The 22,847-nt window shown below is 42.1% G+C and overlaps 1 protein-coding gene, 1 long non-coding RNA gene and 1 pseudogene across 3 annotated transcripts in view; 1 reads left to right on the top strand and 2 right to left on the bottom strand.

Moving 5' to 3' along the window:
• PTGES3 (prostaglandin E synthase 3) overlaps nt 1-12,651 on the bottom strand; it is a 20,409-nt gene extending 7,758 nt beyond the window's left edge. For both annotated transcript variants that reach the window (XM_020884125.2, XM_070454771.1), the window contains exon 1: nt 12,267-12,651. In XM_020884125.2, coding sequence (XP_020739784.1) covers nt 12,267-12,268 — 2 coding nt within the window. In that variant the 5' untranslated portion in view covers nt 12,269-12,651. The remainder of the gene's footprint in view (nt 1-12,266) is intronic.
• LOC139030884 (uncharacterized) lies at nt 1,996-11,735 on the bottom strand. The gene is made up of 2 exons (XR_011483332.1): nt 9,648-11,735; nt 1,996-9,439 (listed from the first exon to the last, which is right to left on the bottom strand). It is a non-coding gene; the product is annotated as an uncharacterized lncRNA (long non-coding RNA).
• LOC110131466 (cytohesin-2-like) overlaps nt 12,523-22,847 on the top strand; it is a 26,150-nt pseudogene continuing 15,825 nt past the window's right edge.

The following is a 22,847-nucleotide window of genomic DNA, read 5'->3' as shown; positions in this document are numbered from 1 at the left end:
GCATTTTGGGTGCAACTACTTTTTAAAAATAAGTATGTGCCACTTTGATCACCTAAAAATCAAAGTTACAGGAATTGTGTTTTTTAAACTTTTCTATAAACCCAAAACTTTTAAACAAATTAGTTATATGTTCAAACACTACTCACAAATCAACTCAACATAAAGGAACTGTTTGCTTCTGAAATTCCCAATCCTAAAGTGTAACCTTTTCAAGTTCTAAAAAGTTACAGCCACAGCTCATTAACATTCTTATACAATGGTTAAACTTGTGAATGGTCACCACACTCTACTCTGAAAACACTGATAGCAGATCTGAAATTAAAAATTATAAATGGTGGGACTTCCTTGGTGGTCCACGGGCTGACTCCAAGCTCCCCATGCAGGAGATCAGGTTTGATTCCTGGTCAGGGAACTAGATTCCACAAGCCACAACTAAGATCCAGCACAGGTAAATAAATATTTAAAAAAATATATATAAACAGCAATTTCCAAAGCCTAAATACCAACAAATCAGCAAGAGTAACGGCTATTTCTTTAGGCATCTACTGGCAGACGGGGGTGGGATTTAAAAATATCTCTGAAAAATGGTAAAGTGTCTGCCTACAGTGCGGGAGACCTGGGTTCGATCCCTGGGTCGGGAAGATCCCCTGGAGAAGAAAATAGCAACCCATTCCAGTACTCTTGCCTGGAAAATCCCATGGATGGAGAATCCTGGTAGACCACAGTCCATGGAGTCGCAAACAGTCGGACACGACTAAGCGACTTCACTTCACTTTGAAAAAGAACCAAACTTCTGTGGACTAAAAAAAATAAAAATAACAACTTCTAATGTTACCATGTCAATGTACATAAAATAAATGATTTAGGAGTTTAGTAATAGGTTCCAATAGGCCACACATTACCTCTAGTTCATTTTCTTGCCAAAACAGCTTTCTCAGTATGTGGTAACATGTTTGGCCTTTTCTATGCAGCTTGTGGGATCCTCACTTCCCAACCAGAGACCGAATGGGTCTCCAACCACGAAGCACCAGAAGCCCTAACCCCCGGACTGAAAAAGAACCCCCCCATGTGTGCCCTTTAACGGAGAATATTTACTATTTGTTAACTTAACTCATTCTTGACTAGGAAGTTTTTGCAAAAACACGAGTGGCTGGAAATTCGTTATATAAGTGAATATTTAAACATCCTGGTCAATAATGTTTGGGGGCAAGAAATGTTTGGGCTTCCCAGATGGCTCAGTGGTAACGAACCTGCCTGCCAATGCAGGAGATGCAGGTTTGATCCCAGGGCTAGGAAGATGCCCTGAATAGGGAATTGGCAACCCACTCTAGTATCCTTGCCTGGGAAATCCCATGGACAAAGCCTGGCAGGCTACAGTCCATGGTGGTCCAAAGAGTCAAACATGACTTAGGAACTAAACAATAAAACAAATTAATATCTCTTTGGTCAATAATGTGTTGGAACTTCTCTAGTAATCCAGTGGTTGAGAATCTTCCTTTGAAGGGGACTTGGGTTGAGCTCTGGCTGGAAAACTAAGATCCCATATGACTCAGGGAAACTAAACCCACTAACCACAATTACTGAGCCCGGGGTTCTGCAACGATTAAGCCTGCACACAGCAAAGAGGCTGCCACATGCTACAACAAAGACCCAGCACAGCCAAAACTTAAAGAAATAAAAATAAAAACAATGTTATGCCCACTTGAGGCAAAAAAAAGTAGGAAAAGGAAAGTGTCTCTTTCCTTGGCCAGTGACAATTTGAAAGAAGGACTGCAAGTTGATTCAAGTACACTGACTATAAATACTCCAAATTTATATTGATTAAAAAACTACCCACAATTCTAGATCACCAGAAGATGATATAGCTCCAGTTCTTTACAAAAAGGCAACTAAGAAGAAGAGGCATCTATCCTCTTTTCCCTTTATGAATCTTTAAATTTTACTCATTTCTATTTTATTTCTGGTTGCACTGGGTCTTCACTGTTGCTCTCAGGCTTTCTCTATTTGCAGGCTGAGTGGGAGCTACTCTCTAGGTGCAGTGCTCAGACTTTTCTTGCTGCAGAAGCGCAAGTTCTAGGGTGTGCAGGCCCCACTTACGCTCCAGCGGAGGGCAGGCTCAGCAGCTGTGATGCGCAAGCTCAGCTGCCCTGTGTCATGTGGACTCTTCCCAGATCCGACAGAGAACCTACGTCCTCCCCACTGGCAGAAAGATTCTTGACCACTGGACCACCAGGGCAGTCCCCTTTATGAATCTTTATTCATGATACCTGAATAGGACCATTTCACAAAGGAAGCTTCCTTACAAAACTTTAGCTCTGGTGTGGAATAAAATGTGAGAGGCAAAAACAAAAAATAAAATAAAACCACCATTTTTCAATCTTTATGCTGATTTGGCAATTATTCATCAATAAATAGGACCATGAGTAATGATTAGATGAATAGCAGATGAAGAATGTATGATCTCAGCATCACCAAAAGTGGGACAACCAGACATTTACCTCCTGATTTGATCAACATGATTCATTTCAATCTAGAACCTAACCATAATAGATTAAAAGAGACCTAAGAACTATCGAACAAGCACAATTTGTAAATCTGGTATGCATCTCGATTCAAAGTGAATATATCGAACAAGCACAATTTGTAAATCTGGTATGCATCTCGATTCAAAGTGAATATAAAAAAAAAAGATTCCTGAAACGGTGGAAACCTGTCCTAGATATGGACAGAGTATTAGACAATGTGAAAACTGAGTTTTGTTAGGTGTGAAAAGTACTGCTCTACAATAAGAAAAAAAAATTTCCACTCAAGATTAAAGTGAGAAGTACACGAGGCTTGCTTTAAAATAATTAAGGGAAAGAAAGGAGAGAGAAAGCAACGTGGCAATGACCTGCTAAATGTTCAAACTGCTAAGGGTAGATGGATTTATTATTTTCACACTTTAGAAAAATGGTATTAAATGGTTTTGACATAGAATGGTTTGTTTCTTTGGAGCAACATAGTCTAATGGCGAAACTGTGTTATTTAAAAAGAAAAATCAATCTTCCATTCAATTAAGACACAAAATAACAAAGACTGCAATAGCTACAGCCCAGAAAATCTGTCTAGGATTTACTGTCTGTCATTTATTCTCAAGTTTTAGAAATTGCTGTTTTCATAAACAAGAATTGCCCATTGCCAAAGGTATCCAGATTGCAGATGCTCCTTATTTAAAGGAACATGTCTGGGATTTTCTTCAATATAAAATCCACTGGGGAAAAGGGAGGGGGGTAGATAAAATAAGAATAACCTGTAATGAGAAAGGTCGAGACTGAATAATGGGTTTCTGAAGAATTCATTGAAATAGTCGACCTTTCCTGTTTGGGGTGGGGGGGAGGAAGGAATGCTAAAAACAATTACCCAGACTTTTTAAAAATGAATTTTTATTGGCCCAAGGTGACTTATTACAATGTTGAATTAACCTGATTAATGGGGAGATTCTTCTCCCAACATGTTTACCAATGGCTATTTCAATACTGGTAAACACACTTTTTCAGCCAATTTAACACCGTAATCTGAAATAGTTAACAGTATCATTTACCATGTTAGAGTGTTTACCTTTTTAAAGTGGAGTTACGCATTAAGAACCTATAGTAATGGAGGAGAAATGGTGACCTGGTGGCTCTATCAAAAACCAAGTACATAAACTGTTCAGTTTCTGTTCATACCAAGGACAATGGAATCAGGGAGAATCTTCCTTCTTTCCTTGAATTCACATTCTGTAATCTAGATTTACATCATTGTTACGGCCTGAATTGTGTCCCAAATACCTATGCTTAAGTCCTAAACCCCCAAATTCCTACGTTAAGTCCTAACCCTCACGTGACTTTATTTGGAGACAGGGTCTGTAATGGAGAATGAGGTCTTAGAGTGGGCCATGATGCAGCATGAGTAATGTCCTTGTAAGCGGTCAGAATAGTTACAATGAAGCGACCTAAATGTCCACAGTGGACCTGAGGAAGAAAATGCGATAGGTATATACAATGAAATATTACTCTCAGCTGGAGAAAGGAATGAAATAACACCATTTGTAGGGACATGAATGAACCTAGAGTTTGTCATATAGAGGGAAGTCAGAAAGAGAAAAATAAGTATAATATCGCTTACATATGAAGAAAAATGGTACAGGAAAACTCCTTTGCAACACAGAGAGAGTCAGATGTAGAGAACAAATTTATGGTTACCAAGCAGGTAAGGGCGGAGTGGGAAGAACGGAGAGATTAGGACGGACATATGCACACTACTGGACATAACACCGACAGCTAGCGAGAGCCCGCCGTGTAGCACAGGGGGCTGTGGTGGCCTGAACGGAAAGGAAACCGAAACAAGAGGACACGTGTGCACGTAGCCGACTCACTGCGCTGTACAGCAGACAGAACACAGCACTGCAAAGCAACTACACCTCAATAAAGTCAACTTTACAAAGAAATTTTTTACAAAAGATTAGGACCATTACAGAGGGAAGAGCCTGTGAAGATAGATGAAGGCCATTCGCAAGCCAAGGAGAGAGGCTTCAAGAGAAACCAACCTTTCTGACACCTTGATCTTGGACTAACCACCCTCCAGAATTGTAAGGAAAATGTTTTTACTGTTTAAATCACCCTTCCTCTAGTACTTTGCTATGGCAGCCCTAGCAAACTAATACAATCATTTACCAGACAATAAAAGCAAAATCAAATGATCCCAATCGGAGCTTGGCCCAGGCGCCATTTGGGGGTATACACACACATACGCATACATATATGAGTCGGTCACTGGTTTTGGTCGCCCTGGTCCTCACTGCTCTGCGCAGGCTCTCTGGCGGTGCTCTGCAGAGCATGAGCTCAGGAGTAGTGGTGCACAGGCGCAGCTGCTCCACAGCGCGTGGAGTCTTCCTGGACCAGGGACTGAACCTATGTCCCCTGCATTGGCAGGAAGATTCTTATCCACTGCGCCACCAGGGAAGTCCTAACTTCTGTAATATTTAAGACTTGCAAAAATAAGAATGTGAGACAGGGATACTCGTGGCCTGTAAATCCCATTACCAAGTGACCCCGCTCTAAACCATCAGAAAATACAAGAGAGGAAATCCTACCCTTAACCTAAACAGTAACAGGCACACACATTCACTCACTTGAGAGGCAAACCAACTGTTTATGAAATTCCTTTTTGTCGTCTGTGACAATCATATTACATCACTCTTTTTTCCTATTAACCCAGAGAAAGGTTGATTTTAAATTCTAGCATCTAAATTATGTTGGATTTAGCTCTAGTCTTACACAAACCCTGGCAAAATCCCACACTACCATTCAAGCCTGTTAATCCATTTTTTAATACTAACATAGATGCAAAACCTTTCTCATCTCTCTATACATTATGTGAATGAGCACTAATTACACCACCACCCAAAATCCCTGAAGTGGGACATTCCAAGTCCTTCTGACAAGTATTTTCAAGTTCAATATTTAGGGCTATGTCATTCAAGCAATTAAAATTTGCATTACCTGAAATTCTCCTCTGTAGTTTTGACTAGAATTTCTTAGTTTGTCTTAGAATGACAGTGGAAACCACATTTGTTCCCAATTTCTGCTTTTAACATACTAGAATCTGGTGCATCTTAACTATGGTTTGTAGGAAAAGAAGCACATCTCCCCTTATTTTAAATTGGAAAATGAGTCTACAATGTTGTGTTGGTTTCTATCTTACAACGTGAATCAGCTCTAAGTACACATATGTTGCTTAGCTGCTCAATCGTGTCTGACTTTTTAACAACCCCACGGACTGCAGCCCACCGGGCTCCTCTGTTCATGATTTTCCAGTCAAGAATGTCGGAGTGGGTTGCCACTTCCTACCTCAGAAGATCTTCCAAACCTAGAGATCAAATTCACATCTCCTGCACTGCGGGCAAAGTCTTTACCACTGAGCTCTCAGGAAGGGCACGGCTCCCTTTAGAAAAAGGGACGCGCCGCTGACTTCCCCCAGCTCCCCAACGCAGGGGTCATGCGTTCAATCCTTGGGCAGGATCCTGCATGCGGCACAGCTTGGCCAAAACACAAAACAAAAAATGTTCTACTTTTGTGAAAGTACTCAAGGGGCTGAAAAACGTGATACGAGCACAGGCTAAATAACAGCAATGTCTGTGATAAAACAAATATTGTTCAATGTGTTAAGTTTTGGGACTTCCCTGGTGGTCCATGCTCCCAATGCAGGGGACCCAGGTTCAAACCCTGGTCAGGGAACTAGATACCACACACCTCAACTAAAGATCCCGCAGGCCACAACTAAAGATCCCGCATGTCACAACTAAAAGATCCTGCATGCCACAATGAAAACTGGAGACACGATGTGCCACAACTGAGATCTGGCACAGCCCAAGTACTAAGTCCATTTTGAAAAGATAAATCTGGGCTTCCCTTGGGGGCTCAGTGGTAAAGAATCTGCCTGCCAATGCAAGAGACACAGGTTCGATCCCTGGCCCAGGAAGATTCCACGTGCCGCAGAGCAACTAAGCCTGTGCAGACTATCGAGTCTGTGCTCTGAAGTGTGAGCGCCACAGCTACTGAGCCCATGTGCCACTACTGAAGCCCACGTGTCCTAGAGCCCGTGCTCCCCAGCAAGCGCAGCCACTGCAAGGAAAACCCCGGGCACTGCACCTAGGTAGCAGCCCTCCCACTGGCTGCAACTAGACAAAAACCCATGTAGCAACGAAGACCCAGCACAGCCAAAAATAAATAAAAAACTTAAAAATGTATTAGGTTTTATCTTCAACTGATGGGCACATATAGAAATTAATCAAGCAGGAAAAGTTAAAGCATTACTATTTTACTGAAAGGCCAATTTCTTTGGATGTTAAAAAAAAAAATGGAGGAGAGAAGAATAGGGCAGAATCTCTTAAAAGAGAATCTATGGTAATCATTCAATTAATTAAGAGAAAGATCAGTCTGATCAAATTATAACTAATAAATAGTCCCAAAATAAACATTTCCCTAATAAAGGGCTCACAAACAAGTCAAATGTAACTTGAGGGTATATACTCATTTGGTGGTACCTCTTTTCCATATTTCCCCCAATACAGCAAAGTCTCAGTTAATGGACTCTAAAAGCTCACATTCAAGCTGGGTGACATTTAGCTCAAAAGTCTTCTAAGAAACATGGGGGTAGATGGTTCAGATCCTTTACTAGTTATGGCTCACCTCTCTTAAAGCATAAATGTAATACATCATAAGATACTTATGTTGGTTAGCACTTTGAAAGGTAACTCATCTGTGTATTTAATTGTAAGATACATCATGACATACAACCTCACATACTTTTATTCAGAAGTAATGATAGTTCCTTATGAGTTCATTTTTAGTGGAACATGAGGCTTGTTTGAATTAAAAGATCACTTTGAATTCTAAGATACAATAATAGTAATCAGAAAACTACATTTTTTTACTTAATGCAGTAAATATACTCTATGTTTAGAGGATAAACTCAACATTTCTAGTAAATGAAAGCTCCTTAAAGACTAGAATCATTCATTTTTAATATATCTAGAGTATTTTTAAGCATCTAGAAAAATTACAGGGACTTCCCTGTGGTCCAGAGGCTAAGACTCCACGCTCCCAATCAAAGGGGCCCAGGTTCTATCATCCCTGATCAGGGAACTAGATCCCACATGCTGGAACTAAGATCAGGCACAGCCAAACAAATAAACATTAAATAAAAAAATTCAAAAAAGGAAAAAACTGAAAAAAAAGTTTTAAAAAAATGTCACAGGTCAGAATAACTGAACTTTAAGTCTGTCAACTGGTCTATCATTTACAAAAAAGAAACTGGTAATCTCTTTCAGTTTGTATCAAGTGAGGAATGATATGGAAACATGAATATTCTTTTTTTTTTGGAAACATATTCTGCTAAAAAAAATCAGTTCCAGTTAAGTATTATCAAAAGTCCTGCCTATAAACATCTAAAACCAAACTCTCTTTCACATATTCTTTGCTCACAGAAACCCTGATATGCTTCTCGTATGTTCAGATCTTCTGTATGTCAGTTGCACTGCTATGTAAAACTTTCTGGAAAGTGATCTGAATATACACACAAGTCCAGTGATCCCCAAACTGAGTGCCAAGATGGATCACAGCTCTACGGGAGAATTTACAGAGCTGCCACAGGAGACTTCAAGTTTAAAAGGAATTCAGCGATACTCAGCTTCAGTCAAGATACCAAGCAGCTCAGTTTCAACAGTAGATTGCACTATATCCCTCTTCTCCACTAAGTTTCATCTTTGCAAAGCTGAATTTCTGGAGGCTGTTCTAATTTAAAACTAACAAAATAACACAACAAACAAACAAAAAAAAACAAAAAAAATCAGTGAGGAATTGAGATGGAAGTATCCAATCTGATTTCAAGGCATAACAAGTTATAGAGTGCCCAAAAGGCAAACACCTTCCATTAATAACCATAGTTATACAAGAAACCACATTTTTCTTGCAATTTATGTGTATTACTTTTCCAAAGAGTTAAGAGGTTGTTAGGACAAAGCATTTAAGTTGTTTGGATCCAACTACCTAATAAATAGAACTGCTAGGTTATGCCATTTGGCAGCTAGCAGCACCATTAAAAAACTAACCAACCCTAAAACTCAAAACAGTTAACAACAAAAACAGAAACACTACCAAGACACCAAGGGATGAGTGAACCAATCAAGTCTGTGAACCTCTGTGCTAGATCCCTTCTTTGGTAATTACCACTCTAAAATATAAACGTGAATGTGTTCCTAAATACACTATTCCCGCCCCAACGTAGTGCCTTTCTTCCAAGCAACTCTATGACTCTCTCACATCCCCACTTTGGTGCACACATCCGTTTAACGTTGTCAAACCAGGTAAAATTTTTAATTTGTCTTCATACAAAGAAAACTGAAGTAAGGTCAATCTCTCATTGCTTCCATTACAGACTTCAGAGCCTCATATCTCAGGAAGTGGCAAGGTTTTAATAGAAGCAGTTATATTAGATAATAAAACTGAGCTACAGACATGATTACTTATTGGAAATAAAAGGACCACTTGGAAAATTATTCTCCTTTTTCATAAAGTGGGGGGAAAAAAACTTTGTCAGAGATTCTAGGTTCGAATCCTAGTTGAAGAACTAAACCTTATAATAATACTAGAAATTTTAAAAACACCTCTGTGACTTACATCCTTTCAGTACACAAAGATAATTAAGCATACTGAGGTGTAAGGAGCCCTGACATAACACTTTCTGGCAATAAACTATGGGTACATGAGAAGATCAACTATTGCACAGAAAATTCACAACAACACGTTTTATTTGGCTCTGGAATACAACACAGGTGAAGTAGCATCTTCCTGGAAAACCAAAAGTTCAAAGGTGTCCTTGGGAAGTCCGCTTCAATGTAAAATCTATCACTGCCGATCTACACAGCAAATAAAAACACTTTAAAATACACTAGATACAGCAATTTTCAATGTAGTGTTTCAAAACTAGATTGATTCTAACAGTTGATATTACAAAGGTATTTTTTCCTGGGAAGCAATTATCACTAACCACCTATGGCCCCACAATGATACAGGTTCTACAAGATCGTTAACACAATCCAATGGGAAAATTTTAACAATACATACTGGTCTGCACTCAAGTGATCTGTCACTTTGCTTCTACTGCCTTCTAGTGCAAACACAGGAAAAAAAAAAAAAAAAAAGAAAATCCAGTTGCCAGGTTACAGTGGTTAGGAAATCAACACTGAACAAAAGCCATCATCATCAGTTACTTTTAGCTTATAGAAATTAACCATATGCTGTATGGTCATTATTACCACTTGTTTTGGAGATTGAAAACAGATGGATTTTATTTTGGGAACAATCTTACAAAGCTGAATGATGGCAAAGTAAGTAGGATGTTAACCAATGGTAACAATAGTCACAGTATGTTTCTGGACAGTGTAATAATTTAAGTAAAAGACATTGGAAAGAATGACTTCAAATAGCTCAAATCTAAACATTTCACTCCATCTCTTGTTAACAGGTCCAACCTAAATGAAAACCAGCTACAACAGATGAAAAAAGAAAAAGTAAAGTAGCAGCCCCTGCAGGGGACTTGTGTGAGTCTCAGAGGAGAGGTCCTCAATTCCCAGCTTTCTCCAACGTAGGAGAATGACTTCCCTGGTGTTTCAGACGGGAAAGCGTCTGCCTATAATGCGGGAGACCTGGGCTCCATCTCTGGGTCGGGAAGATCCCCTGGAGAAGGAAATGGCGACAGTTCTCTTGCCTGGAAAATCCCATGGATGGACAATCCTGGTAGACTACAGTCCGAGAGTCAGACACGACTGAGAGACTTCATTTCACTTCTATGCTAACTACTAGACAAAAGTTTAAAAACTTGACTGAAAGAAATTTACCGAGGAAATGACCACTGAAGAGCTAAGAAGTGATAAAAAGCAGACCCTAAACCCTTGAGATGTCTGGCAAAAGTCTTTCTCCACAACTAAAACAATGTTTACAGCAGACATCAACAAAATGAACCCTCATCAGCCTAGGACTCTTACTAGAAAGTCTTTTCCAACTCAAGTAACTGACTTATAATGCTCATCTTGTCAATTCATTAAGTCATTAATAAGGTCTCCTAAAGAATTTGCAAGAGGGTATATATGAAGTTATCTTAAAAAGAATCAGATTTACCTGGACTCTTCAAAACACTCATTTTGTAAGTAGCATTCTTAACTATAGACAGACTGCTTTTAGAAATAGTGATTGTTACACTTTTCCCGAGTTCTTAATCTATTTACAATACTTAATATCTCTTACCTATTTTAACTATTTCATATGACCTCCCAGAGTGTCTCTATTTCAAACCATATTCCACGTACTATTTCTTCGTGAAAAGATTTGCTTAGCTACATTAACCTATTAAAAGTTGGTAATGCCTTACGTGAGGATTCATGTTCTCAGTTTTAAAACTTGACAATCCTCGTACATTATCTGGAATACGGATTTCTTAGGGTAAAACACAAACTATGTAGATTAAAATCTATTATATACTTTTGGGGGTATAGGAATCCTTCCAAATTCTAACATTACTTTACAATAATACACGCCTTCTTCTTAAGGCTTATTTTCCATCGTTAACTGGCTCTGGTGTTTTCTTCCATATCCATTTACATGTCTAACTAAACATACTCACCGCAATATTATTTAAGTAAACACTTCAAAGTACATTATTTTTTCCAGGAATAAAAATTGTTCCCCTCAATTGCTCTCCATATGCAATTTTTAGGAAGCATTTAGTGCCAAAAAGCTCTCACATCTGAAAAGGTAAAGCTTTCCCTGAGAAAAATTTAAAAGGCTGAAAGTGGCGGTGCCAAGAATTCTAATTGGGTTAAAATCATCAACGTTTCCCTGTATCATAAAACTTCTAAAGTATCTAGTCACCTCAGGTAAACAAATTTGAGCCAAGGTAACGACATACCTGTTTCATCCTTAAATTAAGCTAGGATAACGAAAGCTCGCCTGAAGTTTAATATAGAACACAGAAAATGTCCACAAGTATCTCTCGGCTCCAACACGTGCAGAACTCCCCGCTCAATGCTAATTCCTCGCTGCCAGGGACACGATTAGGTTTTGGCAACCTTCACTCCCCGACCACACTCAAGCAATCACGACACCCGAAAGGGAAGTTAAGTTGCGAAGAAGGTATGGCCTCCCTCCAGTAGCCTAGAAGTACCTGTCGCTCGCGGGGGAGGGCCGCGTGGTGCTCTACGACGAGCCCCAGCAGCCTCGTGGGAGCACCCACCGCAGGTGCACTTGGCCCCGGGCCTAGTCCCACCATCACAGAGCGACAGGGCAAACTGCCCCTGGAGCAGGGCAGAGGCCCACGAGGGTCCACGCCTCCAGGGCGCCCGCGTGCTCAGAAGCTCACGGGAGATTAAGGCCTACGGCTAAGTTACCGAGAGTTACGAGCGGCCCGCCCAGCCGATGAGGGGTAAGTGGGGTTTCTGGCACGAGGAAGCCAAAGGCCAGTTCAGAGGTGGGGGAAGCGGACATCGGAGGAAAAATGTCCTCCACCCGCCAACGGTAACCGGAACTAGGATGATGAACCTCCCACCCCCAGGCAAGAACGATTTCCACCGAGGACGAAAGCCGAGGGGGCCGAAAGCGGGGGAGGGGAAGGGACGGTTCCCGGCAGCCCCCAGCGCGGCCTCGGCCTCCCTCCCGGACGACCTTCTCTCGGCGGGGTATTGCACTCACATCGTGAACGGGGCAGGGGGACGGGCGAACGGGTGGGCGGGCCTCTCCGGCGGCAGCTCCTGGGCAGGCGACTCCTCTCCGGTGGCGACTCCGGCGTCTTCTCCCCAGTCGCGGCCTCTTCTCGCTTTCCTCAAGCGACGGCGACGGCGGCGGCGGCGGGCTCGACCTGGCTCCCCAGAATGCACCGCGCGGGGAGAGCGACTCCTCCGGTCGGAGAGAAGAGGAAAGTGTAGGAAAACGGGCGCGAGGACGGAGAATGAACGTGCGTGCGTGCGAGCGAGGGGTGGTGAGGCCGGGCGGCGGCTGGTGACGCAGCAAAATGCCCGGGCCTAGCCGCCGCGCGTGCGCACTCTTTGTTTTCGGGCTCCTGCGCGGCTTTCTAGAGATATCTACGGAAAGGGCGGGGCCTCCCAGCTCCTTCGCGATCCTTCCCGGCGCTGGCTCCGCCCTACGTCCGCCGCCTCTGGCAGGACTGGTTCCCGCCGGTCCTCCCGCGCTCCCCCCTGGCGGTGGAAAACCGTTGGCCGTCTAACCGCCGCGCCACGCGCCTCCGACTTTCTCCCAGAAAAACGGCCGCGTTGACCGCAGGAGAAAGGCCGAGGCGGAGGGTGCGGAGGCCAGAGTCTCGGAAAGTGAAGTGGCGGTTCGGTTCCTCTTAAAGAGAGCAAACCAGTCCGCTCACGAAAGTGCACCGCAGAAGCCTCTGCTGTTGATATTTGCGGAGACGTGCTAACTTCTGAATTAAGGGCCTGGGTCCACCTCGCCATTTTTCTGAGGATTGGAGACCCTGTTAAGAGGCAGCGAAAATTTGAGGTCTTTTGAGGGGGAAGTTTTTACCCTTTGGGGCCGGCATTTGCCCCTACTCTGAGAAATTAGTGCTGTAGGTGAGACCGGAAGGTTATTAGCCGTTTAAGTTGGTAGGAATGGAGAGATTAGGACGCTCCTGTCTCCAAGCACATCAGTTGGGGGATAGGCCCCCTCCCATCGTGTTTCAACAGTTAACTTGTGGAGCTGCCGGTTTGTGTAAGGCACTGGTTTAGGATCTTGAGGGTTGGTGAACAATCAAAACAGTTCCTTGTCTACTCTAGAAGGTCACTTAACCCTGGAGCAAGGAGAGACACACACCAGTGCACCGCTCATTAACAGATACAGTTTAAGGAAAGTGCAATCGACTTGAGAAGTGTTTGGGGGCTTGCATGTTCAGCATTGAGGACTTAGTGTTTATTCTGTGCAAGGCAGATGTAGGGAGCTACAGAGATTGACCCAATGCTCAAATCTCAGTAAAAGGGGAGGTTAAAGGCCAGCTCTCATATACTATGATTCTACGGAGCCTAGTACTTGTTGGGGAAAACGGAGGACGCACACAAGTCAAGATATTTGAGTCCTATAATGGAAGTACAAAATACAATGGGTGCATCAAAGGAGAGGAAGAATTTGACTGGAAGGGTTAGAGGCCTTATGGACAAAAAAATAATCTAAAACATGGAAATGAGTGGAGACATGAATGACCTTTCAGTTCACTCTGGGACATGGTTTAACCTCTGCCCAAAGATGAGTCTCTAAGAGAAGGTACTTGTGTTTAACTTTGCTACTTGTTATATAATAAGAGCTCAAACGTTACTTGAGTTGCAAATTTCTGACTGATAGAAAAGGTAACCCCAAAGTTTAGGGTTTTATTGCTCTGTGGGACGCTATCCAGTTTTGTTTCACATGCAACCTTATTTGAATTCTTTAATGCCCATAAATAACTAGTCCCACAAATCCCCTTGGAACCAGCTTTACCATCTTACTGGGTCCCTCAATGATTTGAGTACATGCTTAAGTGTAAATGTTAGTTGCTCCGTCATGCCCAACTTTATGGACCCCATGGGCTGTAGCCCCACCAGGCTTCTCTCTGTCCATGGAATTCTCCATGCAAGAATACTGGGGTGGGTTGCTATTTTCTTCTCCAGAGAGTGTCTTTCCGAACCAGGGATCTAACCTGGGCCTCCTGCTTTGCAGGCAGAGTCTTTACCATCTGAGCCACCAAGGAAGCTTAAGTTAATGCTTGGCTCATGTTGATTTTATATTTGTGGGAGAATCATATTTTGAAAGTTTTTGAAAATTTTACCTTGAATGAGTGGGAGTAGTACATTCCAGGCAGGGAGGGATCTTGATAGGTTAAGCAATAGAAGCAAAAGTGGATCTCGGTGGGACTGGCAAACTTTCTGTAAACAGTCAGATAAGACCACAAGGTCTGTACTGGAACTTTTGAACTCTACTATTGTAGCATGAAATCAACCATAGAAAATATATAAGAAAACCAGAGTGATTGTGTTAAAGAAAAAAAAATGCTGAAATTTGAATTTTTATGTCCACGTGCCACATTATTTTCTTTTCCATCCGTTGTAAATGTAAAAGTCATTCTTGAAGGCCATACAGAAATTAAGAGCCTGAAGCCTGCAGGCCAATCCTTGGTACAGGTAGTCCAGAGTGTAGGGGGAAGGTAGGTTGCAACCAAATAATGGTGGCACTGAGTAGCAGGCTAATTGTTTTCAACTTATTTCTCTGACAATGGGAAACTATTGGTTTTATTTGAAGGGGAGTAACACTCTTGTGTTCTAGAAAGATTAATTTGGCAACAACATATAAGATGAACTGAAAATGGAGGAGTTGAATTGAAGATAGCATTTGGAAGTCTGCAAGCTGGAACAACTGGCAATTTCCCTTATCAAAAGAAAGTGCAATGAGAAAAATTGCTTTCCATGTAAACTGTTTGAAAATTCAAATCCACTGCATTGTATTTTATAGTTTATTTACTACCCCCGTTGCACATATTTTAAGGGATTTCATGTTAATGTAGCTCTGGAAATGGCTTCTCACTCAGAAGTTTCACAAACACCTTGTAATCAGGATTATCCATGCATTTACAGCTTATCTATTAACTGATGGGGACCCAATTTGTACCTGTTTTTCAAACAGATTCACTGAAACGTTTTATTATCTAGTAGGGAACAAAATTTAGTTTCAAAGATGTGTAGCTATGGTGTCAGGGCTCTAGGGAGGAAAATATACAACCCAAATTGGTAGAAACCAGAGAATAGTTGGTATTAGCTGCCATTTCACAAATTTGATCCTAACAGTCTTCCAAGAGAAAAGAATTCCCAGGCCAGTTTAACAAACTAGTGGACTTCCCTGGTGGTCCAGTGGTTAAGAATCTATCTGCCACTGCTGGGGACACCAGTTTGATCTGTGGTCTGGGAAGATCGCACGTTCCTAGGAGCAACTTAGCCCACGTGCCACCACGCCTGAGCCCCAGGGGCTGCAGCTGTGGAAGCCCGAGCCTGGAGCCCGTGCTGCGCAAGAGGAGAAGCCGTCACAGAGAGAGGCCTGCGCCCCGGTGCAGCGAGAGAGTAGTCCGTGCTCCACAAGGAGAGGAGCAGACCCAGCGCAGCGCAGGAAGGAAGCCGTCACAGAGAGAGGCCTGCGCCCCGGTGCAGAGGGAGAGTAGTTCGTGCTCCACAGCGAGAGGAGCAGACCCAGCGCAGCCAAAAATGGAATTTTGAAAAATGGCAGTAAAAAGGAACACAAAGAATTTGTCAGTTTCAGTTGTAGCATCCATCTTTCCCCTGATATTTTTCTGAGGCTGGAATTTAAGTATGTGTCCACAGTCACTAATAGCAAGAGAGAATCTTATAGGTTGACTTGAGCCATTTTTTTAAAAGTCCAGTTTTATGAATGGGTTTTCTAATAAGACAAGAACTTTTGTAAATAAAAGGTAAATAAAAGGAAAAGGAGCTGGAGAAGAAAATGGCAACCCACTCCAGTATTCTTGCCGGGAGAATCCCAGGGACAGGGGAGCCTGGTGGGCTGCTGTTTGTGGGGTCACACAGAGTCGGACACGACTGAAGCGATTTAGCAGCAGCATAGTGCAGATATTTCCAACAAAATTAATATATTTTGTGAGATTAAACAGTGCTTATATATGCTTGGCCTTTCTTAAAATATGTTCATTTCAAACTACATGAATGTACATTTTTATAAAACATACATATTTTCAAAAGCATATCAGGCCCACGAATTATTTCCTCACTTTTGCAGTTGATGAAATGCTGGAATATGAACCACAGAAGTTTGTCAAATAAATCATTTTAAACTGGAAAAAAAAAAAGGAAAAGGAGCAAAATAGTAATCTGTTCTAGGTATAGGGTATAAGAAATTGGTCAAAGTTTAAAGGAGACAACATATGTTGTAAACATCACATATCCCATGATGTAAACATAACATATACCAACTTAAATTACTTTATGATCATAAATTACTTTTTTTTTTTTAACTTAAATTTATGATCTCTGATACCATCATATCTTCCTGCTAAAAACATACCCTGCCAGCCTGGTTGGCAGTAATAGAAAGGGGTGAAAAAATGACTGTCTTATGTTGAGCTTTTTCATATCCTGAGTTTTGCTGATACTTTCTCACAGTAGAATAACAAAGGCATGAACTGCTGTAAGTGAAGGAAGAGGCTTTAAAAAGCGAATTTCATTTTAAAATAAACTACATTGAAATAGCCTAAAAATGGTCTTCTACCCCGAACATCACCTCACTGCAGTTCAAATTGTAGAAAATATGACAATAAATAGTGACATATTCTTAATTCTATGTAAATTATCAGTACTCTCTGGGATCAGAAAAAATGAGGTAGTTTTTTTTTTTTTTTTAGGTAATAGTTTTAATTTCAGAGTCTTCATGAGAGAGAATGTATTACTGTTCATGGGTGACTCTGTTTGCCATCGGTAAATAGGTCATTGTGCCTTTTCCATTGTGTAAGGTGGGAAGTGACCAAAAGGAGGTTACATATACATTCAGACATTAGATTTTGGTAGGGTATTAATATTTTGTTCAGCACTTTGCAGGATAACTGGGTATATAATGGGATGATGGAGAAAAAGGATTACTTTTGAAATTAAAGAAGCCTTTTTTTCCCCTGATTTTTTAGTTGCTCACTTGAATTTTTTTAATGCTCCCTTTCCTAGGAAATAAAGACTACCATTTGGGGGAAATAAGAAAAGACCAAGTGCTTAGAGATTTCATGTAAAAAATATTTGGAGGGAATTCCTTGGTGGTCCAGTGGTTAGGATGTTATAGCCACGCTTCCCGGGAAATAAACTCACTCAGAAGTACAATACAGATAGTGGAGTGCAGTTTATTACACCGGCGGGCCCAAGGCAGAGTCTCCTCTTAGCCAAGGACCCCAACCAGCATTTGTGAAAATCTTTTATACCCCAAACCACCACCCCAATCCCTTGATGCTTACAAAGGAAGGGTAAATACAATCACAGTAACCCCATCATTCACGTGTTATGTGTTCAAACAGTTAATAATCAGTAAGCCCTCGGTTACATTCCAACCAGTTAATAACCGATAAGCCTGTGCTTACATTCTGATAGATACTGTCTGGAGGCAGGGGTGATTAATGTCTGTTTTCTCTTAGGTGATGAGTAACCTGTATGTGATCTTCAAGATTTCCCTGCCCAGAGGGGGTCTTATCCTCCCATTGTCATTCCCATAGGCGCTAAGCACAGAGTTCAGAGTCCACTGGAGAGGTGGCCGAGCACGATCAGCATGGACAGGCCTGAGATGGAGTCCAGGCCCTATGAATTCCTTCTTCAAGGACTCTACTCTCCCTGCTCTGGGCTCGATTCATCCCTGATCAGGGAATTCAGATCCCACGAGCCACCCAACGTGGCAAAAATAAAAGGAATTTATCATGTGCCTGATACAGCAAAGCAATACTGTTCCTGACTTCCAGGAACTGTAGAAAAGATAAATAATAGATAAACTATAATGCATGGTGATGAGCACTATATTAGAGCTGTAAACAGAGTACTGTGGGAACAGCGACCCAGAGAAGTAAGTGGCGATGTGAAATGTGAAACCCAAACGACTCCATTTTAGGATAGCACCGCCACTTTGAGTAAAACCCCCTCCCGAGGAGAGAAAGAAACTCAACGAGCCAATCAGGGGAGGACAGGAAAGTCCCTCACCCCCCCTTACTCTAATCCACCAATCAGTAGCTAACAAGACATCCTCAGTTGAAGAATTAACCAATCCCCTTAAGCTTCCCTTCCCGCTTCCCCTGCAATACAGTATAAAAAAGATTCGCCGCTTTCGCTCAGGGTTCCTTCGCCGTTGTGTGAAGCTTGTAATAAAGTTCCTCACTGTTTTTGCATCGATCCGCGGCTCCTGTGGTGTTTGGTGGGATTCCGCTATCCGGGTACAACAGCGAAGTCTGGGAAAGTGTCAAAAAGGGGTGATGATCAAAGCTTGAGTTTCAAAGGCTGAACTAATATCTCCCAGGCCAATGGTGAGAGGCAGAGAAGAGGTTATTCCAGGTATAATCTAGCACATAAAAAGCAATGGAATTCTCAGGGATCTGTGCAAAGTTCAGCATGGCCAGAGCTTAGGAGAGACTGTAGGTAAAGGAAAGTAGTGAGAGATAAGGCAGCAAATTCAGTGGGTTCAGGGCAGCTGGTAAATGGCCCTATATGCTTGCTTGAGGAATTTGGATTTCGTTCTGCAGGCAGCATGTTTCTTTATCAATCACACAGGAACGATGCTGCAGTGTGAGTGGACAGGCTTGACTGTAGGGACTGGCGTCATATCTTTGTGTTTCCAGTGCCAGACATGTAATAGACGCTTAGAAGTTTGTGGAATATAATTTGCTGTAAAAAGACTGCAGACAGTCCAGTTGTGGTAGTTAGGCAAGACAGTAGACCCAGAACTAAAACAATCACTGAAGACGTGAAGAGAAGTGCTCACCCAAAATTTTGACTAATTTCTGAACTTGAAGACCAGTTAGAAAAGGGGGAAGAGATAAAGAGGCTTCTAGCTTGGGAGAGTGGGTGAATGACACCATTAGCTGAAACTAAAAGGGATAGATGGAGGAGTAAAAAGAGACACTTTAATGTTGTATACGTTTAGTAGTTGAGGGAACGTTTTTTATTTTTGTGGCTTGTTTAGGAATGAGGAGGTGTTTTTGTTTTTTTTTTATCATGTTTGAAGAGTAAGAGAAAAAGCCAGTAGAAAGGGAGGGTCAAAGACGGGATGACTGAGAGCACGAGGCCTGACATGAGGCAGGAGAAGATGAGACCCAGAGAAAAGGGGGAAGGCGTGAATGTCTAAGGGCTTTTAAATTACTATATAAGCAAGTTCCAAACCCCTTAACATACAAAAACTCAAGGCTTGGCTTGTAAGGAGATCTCTTATGTAGTGTATACAGATAGAACTATTTTGGTACTCTAATCCTAAGTTTTGGATTTCTGTGATAGACCGAATGCTTGTGTCCCCCCAAAATTCATAGGTTGAAATCCTAACTCCCAATGTGATGGTATTAGGACGTGGCAACTTTGAGAGGTAATTAGGACGTGAGGGTGAACCATCATAAATGGGATTAGTGCCCTTTTAGAAGGGAACCCAGAGACCAGCTGCTCTCGTCTCATCTTTCCACCCGGTGAGGATACAATGAAAAGTCATAGTCTGCTACTAGGAAGACAGACTTCAGCAGAACCCAACCATGCTAGTACCCTCATCTCAGATTTCTTAGCCTCCAAAACTGTGAGAAGTAAATTTCTATTGTATCTAAGCTACCTAGTACATAGTACTTTGTTAGAGCAGCCCAACCTAAAACAATTTGCCAGAGATGATCAGTCATATATCAAAGTGATGATTTCATACAGATCCAGTCACCTTTGTATGAACTTTAATGATAATAGGAATGAGGGTATTCCTTTTTTAGTATTTATCTTTATTTATTTGACTATGCCTAGTCTTAGTTATGGCACAGGGGATCTTTGATCTTCATTGTGGCACACAGGATGTTTAATTGTGGCATGCAGGATCTTTAGTTGCAGCATGCGAATTCTAAGTGGTGGCATGTGGGATATAGCTTCCTGACGAGGGATCTAACCCAGGCCCCTTGCCTTGGAAGTGCAGAGGCTTAGCCACTGGACCACCAGGGAAGGCTCAAGGATGGGAGTACCCTTGATGGAGTCCTGATACAGACTCAAGAATATTTTGTACTGAAGCTCATATAATATTATGTGTCAATCATATCTCAAAAAAAATAAAAGAATACTTTGTTACCTAAATAGTGAAGTTTCATCACTTTAATATTCTTATTTTCAGTATAAAATTGTAGGTTCCAAAGAGTCAGAGATTTTGTCTTGTTTGTTGTCTTCCTAGGGCCTGATATGTAATAGATATTTCTTCCATTCATTTATGCAACACGTTTGTTAAGCTCCTTCTATGACCCAGCATTGCTATAGATGCTAAGGATATAACAATGAACAAAAATCCTTACCCTCAAAGAGCTTACACTATAGCCAGGGAGACAGTAAAAAAGCCAGAAATATGCTGAGAGGTGTTATTGAACGTCTTTTACAAAAATATTTAATCACTGCCAAGTATCTAATATATATTAAAATTACACATTCTTAAGTATGTGGCCAAAGAAGTTTGCAAAGAAATGAAGTTATGGATAAGTTACAGTTATTGGTGATGATAAGGCCAAGACCATTGAAATGAGTGGCTCAGGTATGATGTAGAATATCATAGGGGGAGAAGACGTAAATGAACTTGAAACATAAGATATTGAAGAAATATTGATATCACCAAGAATTCTGATAGTTTTGTCCCTGGAGACAACCAGGATCTAAAATCTTAAAGAAATGAGTAGAAGTAACCTAAGGGAAAAGGCAATAAATCACAAGAGGAGCTAGTGAGTGTGTAGTATACAGATCTTCCTCAACTCACAGTGGGGTTATGTCAAACCCATTATTTGTTAAAAATTCATTTAATATACAACTACTGAACAACATAGCTTAGTTTAGCCTACCGTAAATGTGCTTAGAACATATTAACCTACAAGTTAGGCAAAATCATCTAACACAAATTATAATGTTGACATAAAAAATTGCTCAGCATCACTAATAGAAAAATGCAATTCAAAGCTACAATGAAAGGGACTTGCCTGGTGGTCCAGTGGTTAAGAATCTGCCTGCCATTGCAGGGAACGCAGGTTCGATACCTGGTCCAGGAGGATCCCACATGCTGTGGAGCAATTAAACTCCTGTGCTACAGTGACTGAGCCCGCACCCCAGCGCCCATGCCCCACCACAAAGGGAGCCGTTGCAGTGAGAAGCCTGTGCACCCCAACGAAGAGCAGGCCCCCACTTGAGGCAACTAGAGAAAGCCTGTGAAGCACAATAGAACAAGGTGTCCCTGAATTGTACTAAAAGGGAAAAGCAAACTGATGATGTGGGTACAGAATGGTTGTCGTGTGTGGCTTGTTTACCCTCTAGATCACACGGCTGATTGGGAGCTGTGGGTCCCTGCACTGCCTCGTATCATAGGAGAGTATTGATACCAAATAATGCTAGCCCAGGAAAAGGTCAAAATTTAGAATTTGAAATATGGTTTCTACTATATGCATACTGGGGCTTCCCAGGTGGCCCTAGTGGTAGAAAAAAAACAACAACAAAAACCCACCTGCTAATGCAGGTTAGACATAAGAGACACGGGTTTGATTCCTAGATTGGGAAGATACCCTGGAGGAGGGCACAGCGACCTACTTCAATATTCTTGCCTGGAGAATCCCATGGACAGAGGAGCCCCAGGCTACAGTCCAGAGGGTCACACAGAGTTGGACATGACTAAAGAGACTTAGCATGCACACATGTGTGTATTTATTTTGCACCATTGTAAAGTTGAAAAATCAACCATAAGTTATAGAGTTCAAAGCTGGGGGCTGTCTGCAGTCTGATAACTTGTGCTTTTTTAAAGAAATTTATTTTGGCTGTGCCAGGTCTTCGTTGCCGGGCCAGCTACTCTCCAGTTGCGGTTCGAGTGCTTCTCATTGTGATGGTGTCTCTTGTTGCTGAGCTCAGACTCTAGGGCCTGTGGGCTCAGTAATTGCAGCTCCCGGGCTCGAGAGCACAGGCTCAACCGTGTGGCACATGGACCTAGCTGCTCTGTGGCATGTAGGATCTTCCCAGATCAGGGATCAAACCCTGTCTCCTGAATTGGCAGGAGGAATCTTTACCACGGAGTCACCAGGGAAGCCCAACTTAGTAAAGAGGACAGCCACCTCCAGGCCCCACGGTCCCAGAGACTGCAGGAGGGCAGCTACATCCCAGAGACTGTAGGAGGGCAGTTACATCCCAGAGACTGTAGGAGGGCAGCTCCATCCCAGAGACTGTAGGAGGACAGTTACATCCCAGAGACTGCAGGAGGACAGGTACATCCCAGAGACTGCAGGAGAGCAGCTACATCCCAGAGACTGTAGGAGGACAGTTACATCCCAGAGACTGCAGGAGGACAGGTACATCCCAGAGACTGCAGGAGAGCAGCTACATCCCAGAGACTGTAGGAGGACAGTTACATCCCAGAGACTGCAGGAGGGCAGCTACATCCCAGAGACTGCAGGAGGACAGTTACATCCCAGAGACTGTAGGAGGACAGTTACATCCCAGAGACTGTAGGAGGACAGTTACATCCCAGAGACTGTAGGAGAGCAGCTACATCCCAGAGACTGTAGGAGGA

The sequence above is a fragment of the Odocoileus virginianus genome, chromosome 24, assembly GCF_023699985.2.
Source record: "Odocoileus virginianus isolate 20LAN1187 ecotype Illinois chromosome 24, Ovbor_1.2, whole genome shotgun sequence".
In the NCBI taxonomy this organism is placed as follows: Eukaryota; Metazoa; Chordata; class Mammalia; order Artiodactyla; family Cervidae; genus Odocoileus; species Odocoileus virginianus.
This window is presented reverse-complemented; position numbering and strand designations above follow the sequence as displayed.